Source organism: Myodes glareolus, chromosome 8 (genome assembly GCF_982192425.1).
Source record: "Myodes glareolus chromosome 8, mMyoGla1.1, whole genome shotgun sequence".
NCBI classification, from domain to species: domain Eukaryota; kingdom Metazoa; phylum Chordata; class Mammalia; order Rodentia; family Cricetidae; genus Myodes; species Myodes glareolus.
The window spans coordinates 70,151,549-70,176,789 of record NC_142033.1 but is presented as its reverse complement, the minus strand read 5'-3'; the positions used below and the strand labels follow the sequence as shown (position 1 = coordinate 70,176,789).

The window sequence follows — 25,241 nt, the reverse complement described above, 5'->3', positions numbered from 1 at the left end:
TGGATTTCTGCTAGCCATGTGAGGAGTGGTCCCTTGCTCCACCCTGCAGAGAAGAGGCAGTGTCTTAAGGCATGAGGCTTCTACCCCACTTAGGTGCCACTGACCCTTTCTGCAGGGCTGCTGGGAATAATCCTGGAGCCCTGTGTACTGACCTGGCCCTACTGGGGCTGCAGGAGCTTTGTGCCCTTGTGGGCTACTCATGTCTCCATAGCCAGCCTTGGTCTGTTTTGCTAAAGATGACAGTTGCTTGTTGGGAGGCATAAGCTATTTTTCTAACAGCACACATTGCCAAAACATTTTGGGCTTCTGATGCACTGTTCAAATCTGAGCCATCTTGAGCCCAAAACAGGCAAGGGGTTAGGCCATCTGCCTGCTGGGAATGCAGGGGTAATGGCACAGACATTCAGTGCCTAAGCAACCTGCTCTTGATGCTTTGGTTTTCCTGTGGGAAACTCTGCTTGGATAGATGACTAGAAAACCCCTCACTGTAAGGGAAACACAGTGACAGTGGGCTGTGACAGCAACAGTAAGGATACTTAGCTTTGACTCTGTCACCTTCACTGGCCTTTTGTGCTCCCTTTGTTTGTAGCAGCAGCAGCAGCAGCAGCAGCAGCAGCAGCAGCAGCAGCAAGAGAAATAGAGAGGTTTGACATACCTGAGTGTCCTCACAAGTCAAAGAGCCAAGGCAAGGTCACCTCTGGCCCCTGGCTGCCTCTGTGGATTTGCCTGTTCTGGGTTTTCTGAGTCACACATAACTGACCTTACATAACTGGCTCCCCTAGGCTGTCCACACTGTGACACCTGTAGGTACCTCCTCCTTTCTAACACACAGCATCCTATGGATGGTTGTGCCGTACTGCCTCCTTCACAGGGCACGTGTGAGCTTAGGAGCCATTGACCAGCATGTGCCATGTTGCTGTGAACTGGGTGTAGGAGTCTTTGCTCTTTCTTAGACACCAAGCAGTGGATTTCTAGTCTGTACGGCGAGTGGACACAATTCCCCACAGGCTTCCCATGGTCTTGATTGTTCTTGTATGCATACAACTGCTCTGAGGGGTATGAGACACCTCGTCTGCTCAGGTCAGGAGCTGGTTAGCAAGTCCCTTTGACAGTGACATGTGACACTGACCATCTTTTCTGCTCCATCACTTTCTTATCATCTTTGGAGAAGTGGCTATCCAAGTTGCCCCACCCCCACCCGTGGTGTCTGTACACACATGTGCAGAGCTGTGTGGCTATGTGCACCTGCACTCAGAGGCCAGAGGAAGGTGCTGGGGGTTCTCTCTCACTCTCCATTGTATTCCTTGAAACAGTCTCTCCTGGTCTCCTGGTCAGCCAACAATCCCCAGCCCTCCTCCTGTCTCTGCCCCGGCCCTCTGTATTGTTAGAGGAGCACATGAAACCATGCTCGGCTTGTTACATGGGTGTTAGGATCTGAACTCAGCCCCTGTGGATGCACAGCAAGCCCTCCTAAGCTCTTAAGAGATCTTAAGATCTCTCCAACCAATTTCTTCAGTCTTTTAAAGACATACCTAATTGGTGTCGTGATCAAACCAAGTACACTTGGCAATCAACTGGCTGAGTGAAAAATCCTGACGTTAAAATGCTTGGAGGCTGGTGGCGCACACCTTTAATCTCAGCACTTGGGAGGCAGAGGCAGGCAGATCTGTGAGTTTGAGGCCAGTCTGGCCTACAGAGCTAGCTCTAGGACAGCAAGGGCTACACAAAGAAACCCTGTCTCAAAATACCAAACCAAATCAAACAAACAAGCAAAAACAGTTTGTTGAGAGCTACATGCTTCCCCCGGAACAGAAGCAAACACAGCCGATCACAGGTACTGTCCTGAGTTCACAGTCTGTTGTCCCCCGGGCTTCCCTGTCACATCTCTAGCCTTCCTGGCCCACTAGACTTTGTTTCCTGACAATGGTTAGAACCTTCTGCCCCTTGGGTAGCACTGTGGCTGCTGGGGCCCATGGCAGTCACCTTGGTTTCCTGGTTTGGCAGAGTGTTAGGAACCTCCACACCATAGGACCAGAGCTCCTGCCTCCAGAGTCCTTCATGGGTCCAAAGTCTGAAGATTGAGTTTTGTGATTTCTACCTCCATAGGAGTCACCACCTACACAGTTGCCACTACTGCCATCGCAAAGCTTCCTTTCTGTCCCCCATTGTTAAAACTCTCACAGCCACTCCCACCGTAGCTGCACCCACCATTTCCATAGCCTCTGCCTTCTCCAGAGGAACCAGGACTGCCTCACCCGAAACCATCATCATTACCAAACTCCTTAGAGTCATCAACACTGCCCCTATATCCACCAATACAATGGTCACTGTCGTTTCCCTCATGACCAAGGTGGTCATTGCTACCCAAGCTGCCTCCACAACCACCACCAGAATTTCCAAACCATGTGGGCCTACAGGAAGCACTGGACATCTCAGGTGTGAACAGGGTTCACTTCCCAACCTTCTCTCTTCCCTGCGTGGCAGCCACTCTCAAGCTGGCCGCTCACAGTGTGGCATTTCTGGATGACAGCCTCATCCACAGAGTTGTGGTCCTCTGAGGTAATGAACAATGCTGTCCTTTCTCCTGCTGCCACCACGGTTCCAACTGCTTCACTTTCCCTAGCTTATTTGTGCAAAAATAATGTCTAGGTGGCTTTCCTCGGTGGTGGGCAGGGTAATGGCCGACAGGTTAGGTCAGGACCGACAGCTGTAAGGACAGAGGTGGCCAGGGTGTCTTTGGCTATGGTCATAGAAGGAAAGATCCTTCCCACGGTTAAGTGGGCACCTAGTCTTTGAGAATCTTCTCTCGGCTGCCTTTGGTTTCACTGTTCTCTTATGCACATTATGTGGCCTTTCATTCCTGGCTTCATCCGCCTCCTGCCCTGTGGCAGTGAGTGTTCTCTGGGGTGCCTCAGGTATTCGGAGATGGTTTAAAGCCCCGCCCTCCAATAAGAGCTTGCTTCTTGGACCTGACAGCAGGGAGATGAGAACTCTCAATAACACTTCCTCGGCATCATCCACAGGCAAAAGTGCTGTTCCTTTCCTCTCTGGGCTGGGTCTCGTTAAGTGGCAATTGTTATTTATATATTCTGGACCCTGTGCTCTTACTGAATCTATAACTTGCAAAGCTATCCTCCCCTTCTTCCATTTGTCTTCTTAGCCTCCTCATGTGCCATTTGCTGAATGGGAGCTTTTGACAGGTCTTGCTGAAGTCTGCTTTCTGATTGTCCTTCTTTTGCCTATGGTTTGGTTGTCCAATCTAAGTCTCCAGGCTAACAAGGGCTCTGTGAGAGGTTTCTCTTGACAGTTGTGTTGTTTTGGATCTTGTAGTTAGGTCTTATGTCTGCTTATGAAACTCTTAGACGTGAGTGTCCATGATGCACACTTACATGCAGAGAGGAGCAGCCATGTGCACCTGGACACACAGGTAGCCACTACTCAAGTTAGAACCACAAACACACCCAGCCTCTGTGGACTTTTTCCAGTCACCCCAGGACAGTCACCACCCTCTAACCATGTAGATTCCCTCTCAAATGGACCCGATAAACCTGGGTCCAGCACCTCTGTGCTGGCTGCTCTTCCCTACTGTTGAGACTATCTGCTTCCTCTCTGTCTTTGTTCAGGGCATGAGGGTTGAGGGGGACATGTGAATATGTGATCTGCACCCTGGAGTCGAGGACTTTGAAGTAGGTTGGGAGCCCACAGACCCAGTCTGAAATGTGTTCACTTGGGGCCTGCTGGGCTTCTATCCTAGCTCTACTGTGTCTGCCCACCAAATGGCCCTGCTCAAGTACCCCTCTGCCCCCATGGCTCTTATCACTTCATTTCAGTGAAGGCTGAAATGCACCCACAGTGTATTATATAAAGGACTGCCACAGAACTGAACCCCCCCCCCCCCGTATGTGTGGATCTGGCGTGTGTGTGTGGGGGGGGGCGGTGTTCACGTGCGCGCAGTGTGGCAAGTCACAGGAATGACAGCAACTGTTATAGAGGGAAATCTGTCTGTCTCTCTGTTGCTTTGTCGCTCTGTTTCCCTCCAATGTGCTTATATCTCCATGTATGTCATGTGTGTGGCATGCCTGAAGAGGACATAGGATAATCTGGTGCTGGAGTTACAGGTAATTGTGAGCTGTCCAACGTGGGTGCTGGGAACCGAATTCAGGTCCTCTGGAAGACCAGCAAGCTCTCTTAACCACTGGACCATCTCTCCAGCCCTGAACCTAGTATCTCTGAAACTGTTTCCATCAGTGTTCTATGTCCCTTTAAATTCACAAGTGGACACAGGGCTTGTTTACCCTGGGGCTGTCACAGACTTGCTGGGAGGACTTGTGGGGAGTAGGGAGAAGGAAGGAAGGTCATGAACTGGGGAACATCAACTTTGGCTATCAGCTGACTTTTCTAAAATTACAGAGTAGTTGTCAACCTTTGCTCAGAACTCAAAACACAGTGTTCCCCTGCCCACTCACTGTTCTCTATTGTAATTACCAAAGTGACCCGGACCCTTACCCTGTCATTCAGGCTGGCACTGGGTGCGGTCATTGCCCATGAAGCAGTTCAGTCCTGGACGGGCCCAGGCACCAACCCTGCCAGCAAAGCCCAGTGTGTTCTGGGAAGAAGCCTAGATATTTGCCAAGCCATGAGGGTCAGAAGGGATGAGATTAGGGGGTATCAGGAAGGCTCCTATGAAAGAGGTGGCTTTGGGAGCAAAAAGGCCATTTTGTGAGGCTGGGAGGTCCAGAGGAACCTGGGTGCAGAGTTAACATGAGCAGGGGCCCGGACTGGGGTCAGCCACCATGGTTGGGGTTTATTTTCTCTGCCTTGAGGATCCTTTGACCCAAGACATGAACATGGATGGGAGCTGAGTTGATAGCCAGAGGAAGTGCAGAGCAGCTGGCAAGGCCCACACAGGAGAGAGTCTTGATTCTCCTTTCCCATAAGCAGGGGCCTTGGCCTAGTTTTTCCAAGGGAAAACAGGCAGAGGTAGTGAGTGCGGTAAGGTGCTCTTAGCACCCCCCCCCCACTTCTTATTCAGGAAGGTGCCAATTAAAATTCAAGTTCAGAAGCGGGCGTGGAGCCTCTTCCCATTTTAGGCTGCTGTGAGACACGGCTTCATCTTTCACATTTAGCTGCAGGCCCACCTGCCACACCCTGGGAGCAGCACTCACTGTTGAGGATGGTGGAAACAGCACTTTAGGACTTTTTTTGGCACCATGGAGAAGTAAACCAGAGGCAAGAAATTACAATTAGTGTAATCTATTTATTTTAGGATTAAAATTCGTAATCTAATTTAATGGTTTTTAAAGAATTACTGAACTAGAAAGTGCTAATTGAGAGAATTGAGGAGTACGGAGATACAAAACAACACCCCCCCAAAAAACTCAAAACCCCCAAATCCCAATCTATCCTCCCTGTTTCCATCACTGGAGAAATTAAGTTGTCCTTCTCACCCTCCAATCCTTGTTTCCACCTCTTGTCCCCTAGGCCACGCAGAGGTGAAGGGACAAGGCCCTCCTTTTATGGCCTGTCCACAGTCATACCCAGGGTAGTTGACTACATGTCTGGTCTCCAGAGATCAAAGATAAGGCAGGCGGAGCTAGGTCTCCCAGCTTCTGAACAGGCCCTGGATACTCCCTAGCTTGTGTAGATCTTTGATCCCAGTGGCTTCTGGGCCTTTGATGTGCTCACTTCCCCAGATATGTGCACAGGACAGACGCCCACCCTGCATGCAATGGCCCGGTGGGCACCCACCGCAGTGGCAACATTTACCTGCTTTGTGCTTTGCTCAGGCCGGGGAGAAGCACTACCACCCTTCGTGCGCGCTATGCGTCAGGTGCGGCCAGATGTTCTCAGAGGGCGAGGAGATGTACCTGCAAGGTAAGCACTCGGATGTGCCTATTGCACGCTATGCTGGGGTGAGAAACTCCCACAGTGCTGCTGGGAGCTGGCATGTCACACACTGACTGTGATCTCGAGTCAGAGACATTGCCATCGAGGGTGTCAATGAACCCAAGTGAGTGAGATCAGGCTGCCAAAGAGTAGGCCACGAGGTCCCACCGCTGCCCCTCAGGCCTCATTGCACGCAAGGACTCAAAGACTTTAATTGTGCCCTACCTGAGCCTTCTGGTGCCCCTTCTACATTTCAGTGAGACCACGTTTCCTTCCTGCCGTGTGCAAAGGAGCTGTCTTCACAACATTGGCAAAGGGAAATTTGGAGAAAGGAGCCTTCCGATGCGTTCCCTAGAACCCTACCCACGTACCATTAAAACTCGTATTGATAGGGGCAGTGAGGTGGTTCAATGGCTGGAGCCCCTGACTGCACAAGCCTGACTGTGGGAATATGCCCTCTGCCCTCTGCCCTCTGCCCTTCACACACTTCACACGTGCCACAGCAGCCTCCCCAATACCAATAAAGTAAAAATAAATTACAATGATAGTGTCAAAATGGAAAACAACAGCGAAATTTACCCCCCTTCATGGCTATATGTCTCACTTAGAACCATCCAATGCTTCACTCCCTAAAATAGACTGAGCGGCCCACAGCCGAGCAGAGGGCATGGTGGTATAGACCTAATGAAGCTGCCAATGGCAGGAGTGGCAGAGAGGTGATGTCATTGCCAGGTCACTGTCCCCCCTGAAGCAGTATGGGGGACAGAGAAACCAACTGGAGGTGGTTCCAGGTCACACAGGTGCTTAGGAGCTTGCCAGTCTATCAGGCCTGAGAGGGAGGTTATGTCTGTTCCCTTCCTGTCCCGTCTCTTGGAAAGTCAAAGAGGCAGCATAGTTTCATCTCAAAACTCTACTGGGAATGACATCATTTAGGTTAAGATGTTCAGTCAGGGCCTGGTGCAAGAGCTTGGTCAGCCTACCCTCCAGAGCTGTTAGTCAGAAGGAGCAGCTGTGAGGCCAAGACATCCCAAGACACCAGCAGAAAGGCTGGGAGTGCTGCTTGGAGGAGGTGTGGGCTTGGCTTGGCCACAGTGAGAGGCTGGAGGCTACAGGGTGTATTGGTGAATAGGAAGGCAGACAGCCTACATTCAAACTGAAGGTGGCAGAGGATTGGCTCAGCCTGGTGATCTGGTCCCCACTAGACTGAATGCAGCAAGAGGAGAGAGCTCACCCCTCAACCCCTGCCCAGGGCTAGTGGGAGAGACAGATGCGGGAGGCTTGAGGGGCTTGACTTCATCCCAGACCACATGACCATGGGACACTGGAATGGCTGGGCGGCCAGGAGCCAACAATAGGGTGGGCATGATCAGTGGCCTTGTTTGTATTTCATCTCTTTGGCAACTTGCTCTTTCTCCTGGGGTCCTGGGCAAGGGCCCGAGCTGGTAGCAGCTGCATCTGTTGTGTTCTGTCTATAGACTGAGGCTGAGTAACCACAGAGAGGCATTCCAATCTGTGTGCGAGACAGGCCTCCCTTTTCTGAGGCCTCCCCTGACTGGGGTGATGTCAGATGTGTCAGTCTCATCCCTACTGTCGCCTGTTGTTTCCAAGGGAGATCCTGAGAGTCAGGCCAGCCACCATGGCTGCTTTGTGGGAGGCCCTCTGCAGAGGCCTCACTGTAGATGTAAATGGGGCCCTTAGACAGAGGGCCAGCCAATGCCAAGCACGGCTCACTGGCATAGTGGCTTGGGGACACGTGCTCACATGAAGGTGTCCTTATCTCTGGAAACAAAGATCCCCTTCATGAGTCTGGGATGTCCTACCAATGCAGTGGGGCCTGCCAGGGCTTTCTGTGGGCGCGGTGTCCAGGCTGCCCTCTCATGGGTTTTCCACACTGCAGTGAGGGTCTGACCAGGCTAGTGGCACTTACTTGTGCTCTCTGGGGAGCTGAAGACTATGGCCAGGAACTTATGTGGGACCCCACCATTCCCAGCTACTCCGAGGACTTCTGTTTGGCTCCCCCACCTACTCTCTCCATGAAGGTGGTCTCTGGCAGGTTGTCAATGCTATGACCAGAGAGAGCTCTGGCTAGTGTGGGTGCTATGACTTTCATGGTATCACAGCCATGAGAGCTTCTTCCCTATCCCTGCCTCTGTACTTGATGCTACCTCCAAGAATACCCCATTGGGAACTTCTCTGCTTTCCCTCATGCCATTACCCCACACGAGCCAATCTGCTCTCAGTGTCACGGAGAGGAGGTGTGGAGTCTGTCTGAAGGGTATTGAGCAGGTAGTCATGCGTGGGCACCACACCCAGAACTGCTCTTTGACCTCTTCCTCTGGGACTCTATCCACAGGCTCCTCTATCTGGCACCCGGCCTGTCGGCAAGCAGCCAGGACTGAAGACAAGAGCAAGGTTGGTGAGATTTGTGGCTTCCTGGTGTGTTCTCCACATGCAGGTTAGAGGAGGAGACGCAGGCCAGCCTACTCACGCTTCTCAGCCTGGTCTCTGAGGCGTCATAGGACAGCCAGGCTCAGGGGACAGAGGGCCACAAGGTAGGGGATCAGATAGGTCAATGAGCCATCATGCAGGTCTAATGGGGTCCCAGGGACACCAGATGGTCCAGCCCTGCTGATTTTCTTGTCTAGTCAGTGAACATAGATGGCCATGGCAATTTAGGAGAGCCCTAATAGTCCCTATGGCCGTCAGAACATTTGTGGGCCCAAATTGTGCCTGAGCATAACAAGTCCTACACCCTCACTGATAGCTGGCCTGCCTGCCACAAGGCAAGTTCTTGAGGGCAGATTGGTCAGAATACACAGCAAGTCCCAAAGCAGAACTTCTACTGTCTTCTCCCTGTGGGGACAGGCATGTCACCCTCCCACACAGATGCAGGACAGGGCACATAGAGCACTGCCAACCAGGCAAGCTCCATGTTCGAGATTTCACCGGGGCTCCAGCAAGGGAAGAGTGTGGCTCTTTGAGCCCACATGTGAGTCAGCTGAGCCCCTGCAACCCAAGGCTCTTGTCCTAGGGTACAGGTTGGTCTTGCCGACATGGTCACCCATACCCTGAGATGATCAGGTGTGGTCAGCCCTCTCTGAGCACAGCTGCTGCTGAGATGAGGTAACTATGGCCCCCTAGAGGCTGAGAGTAAAGGTCAGCCTCTAGGAAGGCATGGGCTCTGAGCGCCATAGATGCCCTGCTGTGTGCCAGGCACCAGGATTATGGAGAGACAACAACCACACTGGATGGGAAGGAAGCACAGCATTCAGAGAGTGCACTAGAGCCTGTACAGAGCTCAAACCCAGGCCCTGGGAGAAAAGCAGCAATGATTTCCAGGGTGGTTAAGGTACAGGGCAGAAGGAGGAGGGGGAGAGGGAAGAGGGGTGGGAGGAAGAAGAAGAAAAACACAGGAGAAGGAAATGATGGGGGAGAAGGGGGAGGAAGTCTGGCTGTAACCAAAGCAGAGGATACACAGGCAACAGGGAGGAGCACAGGGAGGCAGTGGCTAGCAGGGCGCTGTCCAGGATCCTCTCAGCAGCCCTGCCATTGGCTGTGAGGAGCTTATACACACCCCCGCACCTCCCCACCTCCCCACCCCCCAGTGACTGTGCATCATTCTGCCTCATTGCTCTGACATCCTATTAAGTCTTTGCTGTGGCTTTCCAGGTAGGAGGCCAATGAGCAACACACGTTGTATGCTCTTTTTCCGTCAGTGACTGATTCTCTCTGCAAACTATGAATCTGCCACGCAGGACATCCCTGCACTCAGTCTTGGTCTGTGGAGATCCTGACACCATCTTGTCTGCAGGGTCCCCTGTGCTGCCCAACCATTCAGCAGAAGAGGGAGCCTGACCTGCCCAGAGGCCCCAGATAATACTCTCACGCATGCGTACACTCAGGGAAGTAATCTGACCTGAGATTGAGCTAGGAAAGGGAGCTGGTACCCTGCTCTTCTCCCTTCCTCAGTCAGCTTCAAGGACCAGGCAGGGTAGGGTGGCCCTGCCCCACACCAGCTGCCGGCGACAACAGCCTGTCTCATTTTCTGTGGTCCCTGGCCAGATGGAAGGCCCTGAGGGATGGTTGCTGCCAGACAAGGGAAGAAGGCAGCCTTGTTTTCCTGGGCCTGTGCAGGCGGGCCCTACACCCAGGCTCTCTGGTCTGTACAGAAGCGAGTAGCTTAACCCGAAGGCTGTCTTCTTTAGTCAACATTTGGGACAGAGCCTGGGCAGCCTGAGACAAGCTGACTTCTTGGTATTGAGCCCGGGCTCCCCAGGAGTGGCTGATGTCTGGTCAGACCGGAGGGTGAAGGGGACAGACTTCTGTGAGCTGCCCTTGAGTAAGGGAAGCCAGGCAGGCCTGACTGGCTTATGAAAACTCCTGTCCCTGAGAAACACAGCATGAAGCCGGCATCTGTGTTATTGACTCTAACCTACTTTCTACCCAGTGACAGACAAGAAATGAATTCCCTGTCTTGGGCTTAATAGTCACCATAACAAGTGACTCTTGGGACATCTCTAGGACACTCAGGGGACTCATTCTCCTTTAAGACCCTGGCTCTTGATTGGTCTATCCATGCAGGGCCAGGCCAGCAGGAAGAAACATGGGCTTTCCTTGCTCTTTGGAAAGCCACTCCAATTGTGTTGCTGTCCCTCCTCTGCTCAGGCAGGGAGAATGTTGTGCACAAGGACCACTGGTTACAGGGTTCTGAACATCTGGAATAGGTGCAGTGGACATTGGGAGATGTAGTCATGACTGCCCAGATCCACAGGCATTGTGGAATCTTTAGCACCAGCACCCAGCACCCAGAACCCACAGGTATCATGGCATCCTTAGCACAGCACCCAATGCCCACAGGTATCATGGCATCCTTAGCACAGCACCCAGTGCCCACAAGTATCATGACATCCTTAGCATACCATCCAATGCCCACAGCTATCATGGCATCCTTAGCACAGCACCCAGTGCCCACAAGTATCATGACATCCTTAGCATACCATCCAATGCCCACAGGTATCATAGCATCCTTAGCACAGCACCCAGCACCTATAGGTATTATGGTATCCTTAGCATAGCACCCAATGCTCACAAGTATCATGGCATCCTTAGCTCAGCACCTACTGCCCATAGGTATCATAGCATTCTTAGCCCAGCACCCAATGCTCACAGGTATCATGGCATCCTTAGCACAGCATCTGACACCCACCATGTGTTTTTTTTTTTTTTTCTGTACCTGGAACTGGGGAGGGGGCAGCGAATGAGGCTCATGGACTTCCTACCAGGTCCAGGTCCTATTCTTATCTCTGTGTGTGGGAACAAGGCAGTGCCACAAGGCCTGTGGAACATGACACTGAAGTTCACTGTGGGTTTTCCTGGAATACGAATAGTACCCATCTTCTCACCATGGTGACAGTCACCCCAGCTCTTCTCCCTGTCTTCTCTGCTGATGGCGAGTCAGGTTCTGGCCTCTGGCCTCCCTCACAGAACTAGGCACTGAGCCCAAGGAGGGCTCACATCATCTCTGCTCAGAGTGGCTGGAGCCCATGGGACAAAGAGAGCTGACAGCAGTCATCTCTGCCAACTCTGCGGAGCTGGCTCAGATACTCCCCTGCCATGACCAAGGGACAATGCTCTGAATGCCACATTGGTCTGCAGTGCACGCCAGGAATAGCAGGCCCCTGTCTGGGCATCTTGCCATTTTCCAGAGAAGGGGCCAAGCAGGCATCATCCAGGGTCGGTGGAGCACAGTACCCACTTGGCCTCTCCCCGACAGAAGAGCAGGCCCTGTCTTACAGGCACCAATTACAGGCGTGAGGGGGCCACTGCAATGAGCAGTTCTGAGGTATGTGGTGACTAAGGACTGGACAGTCAGTACTGTGAGGCGATCCCATTCCTGTCAGCCTTGAAAGCTGTGGTGCCGGGGAGGGGTACCTGTCAGTATATTCCAGAGCTGAGGTGCTGAGAAATTAAGGGCCCCAAGGGGAGGTAGAGCTTGGTGCTGAGGGGTCCAGAGCACAGGAGCTGCAGAGGGATGGCAGGATACAAAGAGCAAGCTTCACGCCATCCCTCCTCTCTCCCTTCTAGATGCACAGCTCTGTTTGCAGCCAGCCCTGCCCGGGCACCCTGCCCTGTGCCTTACAGGTTTGTGCCCCCTGCTGCCTTGTGTGGCACGTCTGGTCCTGGTGTCTGCCTGTCCTTGCTGGTGTCATGCTAAGTGTAGGAGGAGCTCAGGAGGGGAGGCCTCCTCCAGGTCAGGCTTGGTTCCTCTAGCCTGGAGGTTTCAACACATTCCCTACCTCCTTGTGGCGGGGATCAAAGCAGCAGGTGATGGCCGGCTGGCTCCTCCTGAGGCCTCTCTGATTGGGGTTGGTGGCACCATCTTGTTTTCTTACATGCTTGTGTGTGCGTTCCCGTTCTAAACTCTTTTTAGGATGACTCCAAGCAGATTGGCTTAGATCCACCCAGTGACCCATTTTACCTTTGTGATCTCTATGAGGACCCCCATCTCCACACGGTCACACTCTGAGGTCCCAGGATAGGGCCTCAACATAGAAAATTTAAGAAAACCAACTAGGACCTTAATAGCTGTCAATTGCCTCAGGAGAGGAACATGGCAGACTCTGGAGGCACAAAAAGAGCCTCCTGAGGAAAAGTGAGGGAGAGGCGGTGGTGGTGTGGGTCACTGAAGATATGCAGGGGAGGACATGAGGCTGAGGGCAGAGGGGTCAGAGCTCCTGGTGGAAATATGCTCCTCTGAGATGAGGCGAGCAGGAGGAACAAGAAAGGGCATGCGGGGCACTAGACCAGTAGAAGGGGTCTAGAGTGACCAGGGGCACGGGCCTTGCCTGTAAGCATGAAAGCCAGGTGTGGGGCATTCAGGAGGCCTGTATGAGGGAGGGGAAGGAGGAGCTAGAGCTAGCGATACAGAGGGGAGGTGAGGAGGGCATGTAAGGAGGGTTGGGCACTGTCAACGGCAGACTGGGAGGAAGCTGGTTATGCAGTGACATCACGCACCACCTGTTACTGGCAGAGCTGAGCCTAGGTAAGGAAGGAAGGAGTAGCTGAGACGGCCTGGGTCAGCAGAGGGGAGGGTGTGACTGCTGGGTGTGGCTGGAGGACTGAGCTTGTTCCAAGGAGAGGGACTAAGCATCAAAGAATAGCAGAGGTTTCATGCACCATGGAGATGGTGCATGACATGGTTGTTAGACATGCCCACCTGCCTTCATCCTCAGAGACATGATAACCTCACCCCAGCATCCCTTGGGACATTCTGAGCTTTTCGTGAGTATTAGGTTGTGGACACCTTTTCTTCACTCATGGCCTGCTGTGTTTATTGTAGTCTTCAGTTGTTCTTCCAAGCCTGTGCGTTTGTTCCAAGACTTCCCTCGACCTACAAAAGGGGAAAAATTCTACCTGCCGAGCTCACTGGCATTCCTGCCCGTGTCCTGGAGATGCCTCCAGAAGGTGCCCAACAGCACCACTCCAGGTCAACCTGTACAACTCTGTTCTAGGAAACCAGGACTTCCTCAGAGAGCATTGTCTCCGTGCCTGCATCCAGCACGTCAGGGTCCCCAAGCCGTGTGATCTACGTAAGTGAGGGCCGTGGAGAGGGCCGTGGGGTGGTGGTGGGGTCATCACTGGGCCAGTTCTGTGGGGACTGCAGTCTGCTGAGGATGGTCACTGTGGGCTCCAAGAGTGAGGCTGGACCCTCAGCACTACCTTGGGGGAAAATGGGTCGAGAGCTGGAGAGTGACTCGAACTCTGAGGCCCGGACATATCCGTGCAGCCTAGGAAGGCCACTAGGACTCAACCGACTGGTGATGAGAGGGAAGCATGGAGCATAGTTGTGGTCATTATCTTACAGGAGGGCAATGCCTGGTCTCTAGGTAGTAAGCCAAGGCCATGTGAAGGAAGGATATGTGGGCCTACAAGCCGCTATGCAGGTCCACGCACCTTCACAGAAGGCTCCTGCCCAACTCCCCAAGAGAAAGGTGTTGTAAAATGGTGCCAGACAGACTTTGGTGGGCCAAGGGGTCACGTGGTGGGTGAGAATCAGAGGCCTCACAGTGGGTAGGAGACAAATATGCCTTGCACAATCACTGTGACCAGAGTGTGGAGAGGGTTCTAGAACCCTGGGAGGACACTTGTGCTGAGTCTCAGCCAGTGCCTGTGAGGTCCGGAGTCTGGCTGTGTATCGGAGGCAAGGTGTTTTCCCTTGGGGGCCTTTGAAAGCTCATTTGTAAGCTGGGGTGAATCCAACCCCACTGTCTAGGGTTCCCCATGTGAGGTTCTCAGTACAGCTCTGAGCCTAGATTAAGGACAGAGAACATGCCAGCTCTCAGTACCATGGGCCTGCATCCAAGATCAGGGACTGGGGCCCAGCTCTGGAGCCTGGAATCCAAGGCCCAAGAAGGGTAGGGCTTGTTCTTCCTGAGGCCTCTCTCCTTGGTTTGTAGACAGCATCTTCTCTCTGTGTCCTCACAGGGCAGGACTGTGTCCTTCTCATTTGTCTAGTCTCAAAGCCAAGTATCAAGCAGCAGCAATTCTGAAAGATCCTTTTAACCACCTTAGAACCAACCATTTATCTGTCTTTATTCCTTTCTGTTCCCCACTCCTTTCTTCCCTTCCTTGAGACATGGCTCCAAGCAGCTCACAGTCTCTCAAACTCCTTGTTTAGCCAAGCACAATCCTGACCTTGTGTTCTTCCTGCCTCCACATCCCGAGCACTAGGATTATAGGTGTCACTATGGTTGGCAAATGCGGTTGCCAGGGGTAGAATCCAGGGCTTTGTACTTGCTAGGCAAGTCCCCCTACGGACTCCAGCCCCTGCCTGTTGTTTACACAAAATAACAGTGGCCAGCAGGAAGGGGAACAAGATCACCCTTCTTATCCCTCCAGCGGAGCTTTCCTGCTGGAGCTCAGGGGCTGTGACCTGTGGTTGCCTTTCTCACAATAAATGTGGTTGATTGTTCATCAATGGGCAAAACCACAGTGAACAGTATTTTGGTGCCTCTTTCTGGTAGCGGCTACGGGCATGAGGAGAAAGAACAGTCACCACGCTGTGTGTTGTCCTTGGCTGGAGCATATTCATTTGCAGTGTCCTATATGGTCATCTTTAATTTGCTCCATAGAGAAGAAAGCAAAAAGGAAAACCACACACACACACACACACACACCAATAGCCTTCACCAATTAGAAAACTAAACCCACTGTCAGGGCAACCATCCAAGGCCTTTGCACAAAGAAAGTAACTCCATGAGCTATTTGGCAACCACTGTTTGCAACAGGCAGCTGCTAGGCTGTTGAGGCCCAGGTTGTACAGGAGCCTGAGGAAAGAGTGGATGGATCACCCAAGGTCAGGTGGCCTTCTAGTCAAGTGCTGCAGGCTGGGTGAAGATAGCCAGGGGAACAGGTGAGTTGGGAAGGGTACATCATTCCTGGCTACCTGGACATTCGGGTTTCTGATATGTCCCACTACAGCCTGCAGGACCCTCTGCGGAGCGTTTGAGTGAGATTCATAACAGTCTAGAAGTGTCTGAAGCACAGTTGATGGCCCAGCAGTGTAGGAGACAGAGGCCGGTGCCACCCAGTCTGTGCAGGTGCCTGATTGCTCAGCTTTAGACAAAATGTGGTCAAGCCGGTGGAGTCCCGAACAACTCTAGTCCTGAACTGGGGATGTAGGAGAGGACGTGCAGTCCACAGAAGGTCAGCCCTCCGATCTGGATGGAAGTGAGACCTCCATGGGTGGGAATAGCATGTTACACAGCTCTCAGATGAAGGATGGAAACTACAGGAGCCAAGGGGCAGGACATATAGAATGGGGCCAGAGGAGACCAAGATCAACTAATAGTCAGGGAAAGATCCCCCGAGCTCCATTCATCCAAACAGCTAGGACATCCCAATGGGATGGTCCATGGTGATCATAAGCCCTGGCTTAACATTTGACCTCAGGTATTTCAAGACCTGCCCTGGTCTCCAGAAGAACGGTCAGAGATGCGAAGCTTTAGGCCTTGAGTCTTAGTGCAAGGCTAGGTGCAAGACTCTCTCTGCCAAATGTCCCCAGGGAGTCCTGGAGTGAGTCTAGTAGTCAGGAAGGCTTCCTAGAGATGGGTGAGGGCTGCTGGACTCTGGAGGGCCTGATAGGTTCTGGAAAGACAAAGATGTGGGTGGCCTGAGGTAGAAGATGCCTGGAGGTATTGTTAGGAGCCCCTTGATGGTGTTGTCAGGAGCCACTTGAAGCGTCTGCGGTTAGAGAGAGTTGCTAGGATGGGGAGTACCAATGGGGGAAGTGTTCTAGAATCATTCCGCTGCTATGCCTTCTTCGGTGAGTGACTCTGGGAAAATTATCCAGCCTCTCTGAGCTTTGTACTCTCTTGTAAGTGGGAGCACTGTGAGTGTTCCCACCACAGGGAGCTGTGACTTTCTGTCACGGATATAGCTCAGTGTCCGCTGTGGCTGTTGAGGCTTTGTCTCAGAATCCCAGCAGAGGAGACCTGGCAGAGACTGATGCAGAAATGGAACCTGAGCAGGGAGGGACCAGCCCAGAGCCAGGCTGGGGACTGGAGAGAGTGGAGGTGCTCCGCGGGCCAGAGCAGATCCGTGGGACCATACAGAGAGCATGGGCACAGTGGGACACTGTCCGAGACGGCAGGGAGGAATAAGCAGGCACAACAGCAGCCACGCGAGCCTCATCTGAGCCAGCATGGTGGCTGACAGCATCTCACAGTCAGTGAACACATGTGGGCCGGGTCCCAGCACCCTGTCAAATGCTGAGCAGACATCTTGCTGCTGTTTCTGTACCTGCTCAGAACTGCTAAGAAGAGGGGCGAGAGAATGAGAATGAGTGCAGAGGTGGTCGGGTGTGTGCTCATCTGGTGCAGATAGAGTGAGTTATGCTAGTGTATGTGTCACACACATGTGTGTACAAGTTTGTAGGAGTCAGTCCTGGTGTGCAAGTAGGTATGCTAGTATATGGATGTGTTGTGAACCAGCCAGGTGTGTGTTATCACGTAGGAGTGGGTGTAGTTTTAGTTGTTGTGCATGCCCTCATCACCTCAGAGAGGCACATTCTCTGTCTGTCCTGATGTGTGCAGGCACACCTGTGTGTGCATTGATGTGAGCAGTGGATTGTGTGCATGTAATCTGTGATATACGTTCATGCTGTATACCTGTAACCATGGGTGGTTTTCGGTCATAGCCTGAGTCTCCTTGTCAGGCACATTATGGGTTCATCAACACATTATGGGTATAATGAACAACCTCAGTGTCTGATCCCGAGGCTCTTCCTGTGATCAGGTCCTGGGCCTTGCATTCCTGTCCCACCTTTCCTGGGGGCTCGGTATACTCAGACCTTGCTGTACCATCGTCACTGCTGGCTGTGAAGTTGCTCTGTCTTGGTGTGTGACATCAGTGTCTGCTCCTCTGCTCTCTCTTCCATCAGGCGAAGCTTGGCGATGAGATCCTGGACTACAGGGACTTGGCTGCTCTTCCCAAAAACAAAGCGATCTATAACATTGACCGGCCCGACATGATCTCCTATTCACCCTACATTAGCCACTCGGCCATTGGGGACAGGCAGAGCTATGGCGAGGTATGGATCGTCACCATGTGTTGCATGCTTTCCCAGATGCTGGCTCTTGTGGACAGAGTTTAGTCATGGCCACTGCTCTCAGCTTCTTTGCCCCCAGATAACACGCCCATCTTATTTAAGGCACTCCTAACTAACCACGCCCGCCTCCCTCAGGGAAGTGAAGCTGAGAGTGAATTGGAGCTGAGCAGAGTTGGGGTAGGGGAAGCATATTCTGAAAATGTCTGCATTTTCCTGGCTACTGAGGGTTTTCATGACACACGAAGTATGTCATTTTCCCTCTCTGGACTGTATAGGCTTGAACCCATATTCCTAGGCTAGCTTTTCTTCTGTGGGTTCCTTGAGTCCATCTCTAGGCTGGTTGAACAATATGGGTCATGATTTCCGGCTGCGTTGCCGAAAATAGGCAGCAATCTATTGATGGTGTCTGAAAGTAGGCAGCAACTATTAGTGATATCTGAAAGTAGGCAGCATCTATTGGTGATGTCTGAAAGTAGACAGTATCTATTGGTGATGTCTGAAAGTAGGCAGTATCTATTGGTGATGTCTGAAAGTAGACAGCATCTATTGGTGATGTCTGAAAGTAGGCAGCATCTATTGGTGATGTCTGAAAGTAGGCAGTATCTATTGGTGATGTCTGAAAGTAGGCAGCATCTATTGGTGATGTCTGAAAGTAGACAGTATCGATTGGTGATGTCTTATTTAGGCTGCCTGTTTCCATTGAGTGCTGCAGCTCTTACTGAGTCTCATTTTCCTTCTGTCAGGAGGTCTTAGTGTGTTTTTGGCTGTGTGTGGAGCTCAGAACAGATGCCCACCTGGGACAGAAAAATGGTTATTCCTAATATGTGCTCCTTTGACTCCTTTCTGTGGCTTCAGCAAGGCCTCACAGGGCCTAGCTTGGCCCTGCATAGGTTATAGCTTCCAGACAAGCCTGCAGGCATTGAGGGCCACTCAGAGATCAAGAAGAACAAAGGGACTGACAGGTGGCCATCCTGGTGTGCATGCCTGAGGAGGGGGTCACCAGCCTATTGCTACTGTACCACCCGCCGTGTGCCTGAGCTGGGTGTGGATGTCACCATCCCACATCCTGCCTTTGGGCATCAGGGAGCTGAAGAGGCTCAGAGACCAAGCAACTTGTCTGTGTCCCTCTGAGATCCAAAGCTTTCCCCCCCCTACAGACCGTGCACTGACTGTTTCCTTGGCTGATTCTCAGGGACATGGAAGTCAGGCCTCAGAGCTGGGTTCAAGTCCCACTGTGGTCAGCTTCAGGATGTCACCAGGGCTCTCCCTGAGTGGAGCATTGGCATTCCCGCACTGGCTTCAGGAAGCCGTGGTGGGAAGGGCTTTAGTGGGCAGTGGTGATATACAGGACCACAGACTGCTGACAACCTTGTCCTATATCCCTGGGTCACACAGTGTTGGCGTTCGTGTGTGGCATAGAGTGGTGAACACGGTCTGGAGACCTCTGAGGTTTCTTTCAGCATCTGAGACCACATAGCAAGATCCATGTGACCCACAGATAGTCCTGACTTAAGGGTCTGTCCATCAGAGGGCAGTGGGACAGCCTGGGAGAGTCTTTATGCGATTCAGGAGTTATCCTCTCCAGTATCTGCTTGGCCACAAGCTTGTACCGTCTGCCTATCCTGCCTGTGAGATATGCTTCAGCAGAGGTCAGTACCAGGCTGTCCTGGGGAAGGACACTTCCTCCCAAGGCCCGGGATGGTGCGTGGTGGGGAAAACATAACACAGAAAACCTCAGGCTCTTGTAGGGCACATTATATACAGAGTATCCAGTGGCTTCGTTATGGCCTCACTGCCTCATCCCTCTGGACCATTCTCAAGAGCAGAGTTTTCATTTCTGTCCCTGTATCCGGCCCTGGGAATTATTTTCCCCAATTGTACCTAAGAAAACCATGGCGAAGTGAGGCTCAGCTAGGGCTCACAGGGGCCCAGGTGAGCTGGCTCTGGCCCCTGCTCTCCGAGTGTCCTGAATGAGGTAGAAGAGCCATCCTTCTAGTGGAGAGGAGCCATTGGCTAGAAACATAAAGACTGACGCATCCTCTCTGAGCCTCTGTCTCCCTGCTCTCTCCCAGCCAATTGCCCTAGTCACCCTCTTTCTGCTGTCCCCCCACCCATCTGTCCTCTCCAGAGAAAATGAAAGAGTCAAGCCCAGTGGGTAGTGGGTATTACCACAGTGGTCCCTGAACCACCAACTGCTTTGTTATTGATCATGGTCTCTGTGGAGAATAAGGATGGGGTCAGATAGGCTGAGTAGAGGAAGGCACTGGGCCAAGCAGCACCAAACCATCTCTTGTGGTGGGGCTCTTTCTTAGCTAGAGTCTCAGGTCACCGAATGTGGATGCCTGTGTTGCCTGTGGTTACCAAACAGCCCTCTTACCCCAAAGCAACCCCTGGCACAGCGCACTAACAGACGGCTCTGTTGTGTCCACAGTCGCCTCAGTTGCTCTCACCAACGCCGACTGAGGTAACCACCACCTATGCCTGCGCCCCGTGTGCTCATGGTGCTACCAACTGCAGGGTTATAGAGATGACCAGCATGGCATCCTGAGGGCCATAGGGCCATAGCCGCGCCTCACCGGGGACCCCTGCTGGTTGTTTTTATAATCGCATCTCATCTGCATGCTCCCCCTTGTGTGTGCAGACAGGTCTTTACACACAGGGGATGTGGTGTTGCCTGGCAGCTCCTGGCCTGGGTCATGACTTCCTTGGGTGAGCTGAGGTCCACTTCTTGCCCCCCGCCAACTAGATATACAGGAAGTTCTAGGATCTTGTGGCTGAGCACTCGCTGAGAGCTGTGCTCTCCAATAGACTCAATAGCACTGCAGGGCTTCTTCTTGCCTCAGAAGCAGTGGGGCAGATTGTGGCCTCTCAGACCCTCAGCCATGTGACAGAGTCCATGGGGAGGACATAGCGGCACAGCACACTTTTGAGTCCTCTCTCTGTGCTGGACACAGCTACCATAATTTTATACCTGATTCCTTTAGCCCAGAACATTACCCAGAGATAGCTTCCAGAAGTTCTCCATTTTACTGATGGGGAAACTGGAGCCCAGATGTCAAGTAACTGGGCAATTTTTTTCCTACCCTCCCTATCCTTGGGGAGTGTCCCATTCCAGCCCACAGAGCTGATCCCAAGAGTGAGGATTTCCCTGTCACCTCAGACTGAGGAATGCTTTTTACTTCTTGTAGCTTTAGAAGTAGGATCTATGGACAAGAGCCCCTGCCTGTCCCTCCACGACCTCCTCAGCCTGTCTTCTTAGAAACCATACCTGGGGCATTGTGGGGACCCTGGTGCTGTGGGGTGTCTGGGGTTGAGATGAGGCTAGGGGGGCTGGATGACCCAGGCCACCAGACTTCATTGCCGAGGGATGGGCAGTCTGACCCTCAAACCATGGTGCCATGTCATCACATGCTGCTGTCGCCTGCTCTGGCTGCTCCTAGAAGCTCCTCTTCCTGCTAAGCTTGTGGGCCTTGTTGTTTGGCTTCTGAGCCCAGAGGGCACCTTCCCACCTCAGAAGGTACCCCAGAATATCTAGCGCCTCCCTCACACACGGGGAGCATTTCAGTGTGTTCTCAAACAGCTCCAAGAGTCCAGAGTTCTGGGGATGGTTAAGAGGGAGGGAATGGGGCAGGGAGAATGCAGGTAGGGTCTTTTCACCCCATCCCAGAGGGTCAGATGGACAAGAAGGGTGGATGTCTAATGGTCCCAAGGTCAGGCCAAGGGGACTTGTTATGGCTCAGACCTACCTCGCTGTCCGGATGTGCTCTGTCTGTGCTCTGAGACCCTGTTTTAGGGCTGTGTTGTTTCTGCCCTTGGGATCTAGAGGACAAATACAGTGGGGCAGATGAAAGGCGGGCAGTGCTTCTGACCCAGGTGCTCTCACACTGTCTTCCACCCAGGGGGATCAGGATGATCGATCCTACAAGCAGTGCCGGACCTCCAGCCCCAGCTCTGCTGGCTCCGTCAGCCTTGGGCACTACACCCCAACATCACGGTCACCCCAGCACTACAGCCGCCCAGGTATTTATCCCCACCCTGCTTCCCTTGACCCCTGACGAGACTGTACTTCTCAATGAGTTTGCAGATAGAAAGTAGCTGCTATATTCATTGAGAAAAGTGGCCGAGTTGGGGGTGGCGGGAGTCAGTGGGTGGTTAATGGAGAGTCACTTAGCCATCAGGAAAAGGATTGCCTTATGCCTAGGAGCAGGTAGCCATGAGGCACCCTGGGGCTGGAGAAGCTGGTTAAATCCACAGTGCACATCCTGAGAAGCATACTGCCCCAAGGCCCACACAGAACAACCAGAGTGGGGTTCTGGGGGGTAGTAACAGGACACTCAGAATGTGGAATAGCACATGAGGCAGGGCACTGAGTCACAGCCTGTTGTAAGCCTACAGGAGTTTGGAAGGACTTGATCTGAGAAGTCAAAGTCAGTGGCTACACCACCACCCAGGCAGGATGTCTAATGCTGTACCTATGACTCGCTAACCCTGAAGACAGCCATCCTAATAAAGAAGCTGGCAAAAGACCTCTATGTCCTTCCAAGCTGGGACAGAGCCCTGTGCAGGGCCTCTGATCCTGTTGCCTCATTCCCCCCACCCCGCCCCTCAGTTTGCATCGTCTTCCTCAGCTTTGAGCTGGCATGTGAAAGCCACAGGGGCCATGCACAAAAGCGATGCCTTTTGGAGGGATTTTTCCAGCCTGCTTCTTCCCTTTCCAGCCGTGCATGACCCATTTTCACACCTATGGACCATAGCTCTTATTTTTGAAAACTCGGTGGAAAAATCAACTTAATTGTTTGCAATCATTGTCATCGGTTCCTTGCAATACACCTGGCCCTTCCTGCTTAGCAAGTGTGAGGAACGAGGGTGAGTGAGTGTGGATGGGAGAGTGAGTGAGTGAGTGAGTGAGTGAGTGTCTGGGCTGGTGGATAGGTGTGTGAATGAGAATGAGTCAATGACTGAGTGAGTGAGTGACTGAATGAGTGAGTGAATGAGTGAGTGAATGAATGAATGAGTGAATGATTGAGTAAATGAATGGAGATCTGCGATTGAGTGAGAAAATGAACAGATCATGGGTGTGTGGATAGAAGTGACTTTCTTGAGCCCTCCCCCTAAGGCTCCTGTGACTTGACCTCTGACTTGGCATCCCCAAGAGGGCCTGCCTAACTGCTGAGTGCTTGGTCAGGGGTAAAGCCTACAGGGCCAAGCTTTCTATCTGAGCTGGCAAGTGCCTTGAGGATGCTGGTGACAGATCACTCCCTGACCTCTGGAAGCTGACACCCCAAAGTGAGCCACAGGCAGGACCAGAGGCTGTGTCCCAAGCCCTGGCTGCCACCCTGTGTCCCAGAGGCAGCATCTCCTGACCCCACCTGGAGGAGAATGGCCCACAGCCTGCTGGGTGACCCTCTTCAGGTGCTCCAGGAGAGCAGAGGGACAGTGTCCCTGGCCAAGTGGGGACTAGGACAAGTTGGTGGCTCTGGGGTGGAGGAGCCCAGGGTTACTGACTGCTCTCTGTTGCCCGCAGCTGGTACTGTGAGTGTTGGTACCAGTAGCTGTCTGTCCCTGTCCCAACACCCAAGCCCTACATCCGTGTTCAGACATCATTACATCCCCTACTTCCGAGGTAAGGCGTGCAGTACGCAGCGGGGGGTGCTCGTCCCATGTCTCCGCATGGCTTCCAGAGCCTTGTGTCTCATGCCTGTGTTCCTGTGTTGTGTGTGTCTGGCTCTATTTCGTCAGTGTGTCCATGTTCCTGGAAGGAGAGCAGGGTTGATTTGTCACCAAAAGTGCAACTGGAGGGAGCATGTCAATGAACACCTTGCTCCAGGCTTAGGGCCCCACTGGAGTCATTGCACACGCGTCCCCATCAACCCTCTGTGGTGGGGTGCGTCCGATAGCGTCAGCCTTCAGGAGCAGGAGCTGAGGTGTGAGAGGTAGTGATGTCCACAGTCTCAGACCCCTGGCGGCTGGCCCAGGACTCAACCCAGGGGGCTCTAATCCCAAGCTCTTTCCAGGATGCAGAACCAGCCATGATCCATGTCCTGTAGACTCATATGTGTGACTTCCTTGGGGAGACTGGACACCCTTGTGTTTTCCTCCATGCTAAGAACTGAGTTATGTGTACCCCAAGTTCACATATTGATGGCCAAGCCCCCATGTGGCCGTGTTTGAAGGAACACAGTGGAAGCAGCAGTAGAGGTAGAGTGAGGTCTCAAGGTGGGACTCCCATCTGCTGGGACTGGTGGCCTTGGAAGGAGTCCGTGGGCATTGCCCACACATTTAAACTTAGTGGAGAGGTCGTCAAGAAGCCAGGATGAAATTCACCAAAATAAAACAAACAACAACAACACCAAAACCCATTCCTGGGCTTTGATCGTGACTCCTGAAGTGTGAGAAATGAGAGACTGAAATGGATGTAGACTCTGAACTATGAGTTTTGTTACACAGCCCAGCTGATAAAGGCACCGGCAAATGACATCTGGGGACTTAAAACATAGCAACGATTTTCTCAAGAGTACCTGGGCGATATATTAAGTTCCCTGTCTCTCACAGCCACACAATGGCACCCATGGAAAGCTACATCCCACGGGGTGCAGGAGCAGCTGACAGTTAGCTCCTGTCACTGGCAGTCAGTAAACAGCCCGTTCTTCATCTTTATTCTCACCCCTGGCCCTGCTCTTGGCCGACTGAGAAGAGCGCTTGGTACTATCATGTCTTCCTTGCCCCTACATGGGCTCTCCACACATCCCAGTCTCTAGCAGGGGTTGAGTCTCCAGTGAAGATATACAACCCCAGATGGCACATCCCTAGAGCAGCAGAGTGGCTTTTGGGGCCTTGATACACACATATCATTTGTGTGTGGGAATCTCAGAGTGAGGGGTGCTCCCAGGACCTGGAGGGAGCCTGACGGCTCTGGGGAGTCAGACAGGCCGCATAGTCTCATGTTTTTCTTCCGTTTGCTCAATAGTGCTGGACACGGTTTTCCTCCTATCTGTGCGGCCCTGCCTTTGGTAGGTCTGTTATACCTCTGGATCCCTGGTCAGACTGTGACCAAAGACAAGAGCACATGCTAGACACTGGCCATTGCTGCTCCTCTTCTTAGTGGGGTGAAACAGGAACCCGCAACTCTGCCCACAGATTGATTTCCATGGGAGGCTGTGACCTTGGACTCTCCAGTGTCTTTCCAGAACATTCCTTGAGGAGATAAATGAGTTACAGACCCTGAGATCTTCGTGGGGAGCATCCTGTTCCTAGCCTCTGGGCACCCAGCTTATCCCTGTCCACAGGACACAGCCACAGGTGTGGCATCTGCCCAGGCTCTGGAGAATTCCTTCCCCCATGGGTGCTCTGCAGTATTTGGGACACAGTAGAGACACCTCACTGTCTGATGCTGGGTGAGGGCCCCAGGTAGACACGTCTTTCTGTGCCAGGACTCTCCTGACCTACCCTCTTTCCACCGTCCACTCAATCCAGACATCATCCCCTCCTGCTGTGTCTCAGTGCCTAGGGCCTCACTACCCCAGACCTGCCGCAGGTGAAGGACTAGTGAAAGTTATCAGTGAATTAGTGGGAATTTCAGACTTTGGTTGGGGTGGTATAAGGCTTAAACCTGACCCTTGCTTGATAAGGGACAGAGTGTAAGGACCGGAGATGTAGATTGACAAGGGGACACATGCTGCTGATGTCACTTTTCTGGGAACTGATGGGAAGCACTTCCACAGCCCTAGTGGCATGCAAAGGAAGGGAA

General features: G+C 52.6%; 1 protein-coding gene across 1 annotated transcript in view; it reads left to right on the top strand.

Annotated features, from left to right (window-relative positions):
• Positions 1-25,241, top strand: part of Ablim2 (actin binding LIM protein family member 2) — a 98,256-nt gene that overhangs the window by 32,415 nt on the left and 40,600 nt on the right. The window contains exons 7-13 of the mRNA XM_087909093.1: positions 5,787-5,874; positions 8,240-8,298; positions 11,971-12,027; positions 13,398-13,475; positions 17,327-17,476; positions 21,394-21,514; positions 23,019-23,117. Coding sequence (XP_087765219.1) covers positions 5,787-5,874; positions 8,240-8,298; positions 11,971-12,027; positions 13,398-13,475; positions 17,327-17,476; positions 21,394-21,514; positions 23,019-23,117 — 652 coding nt within the window. The remainder of the gene's footprint in view (positions 1-5,786; positions 5,875-8,239; positions 8,299-11,970; positions 12,028-13,397; positions 13,476-17,326; positions 17,477-21,393; positions 21,515-23,018; positions 23,118-25,241) is intronic.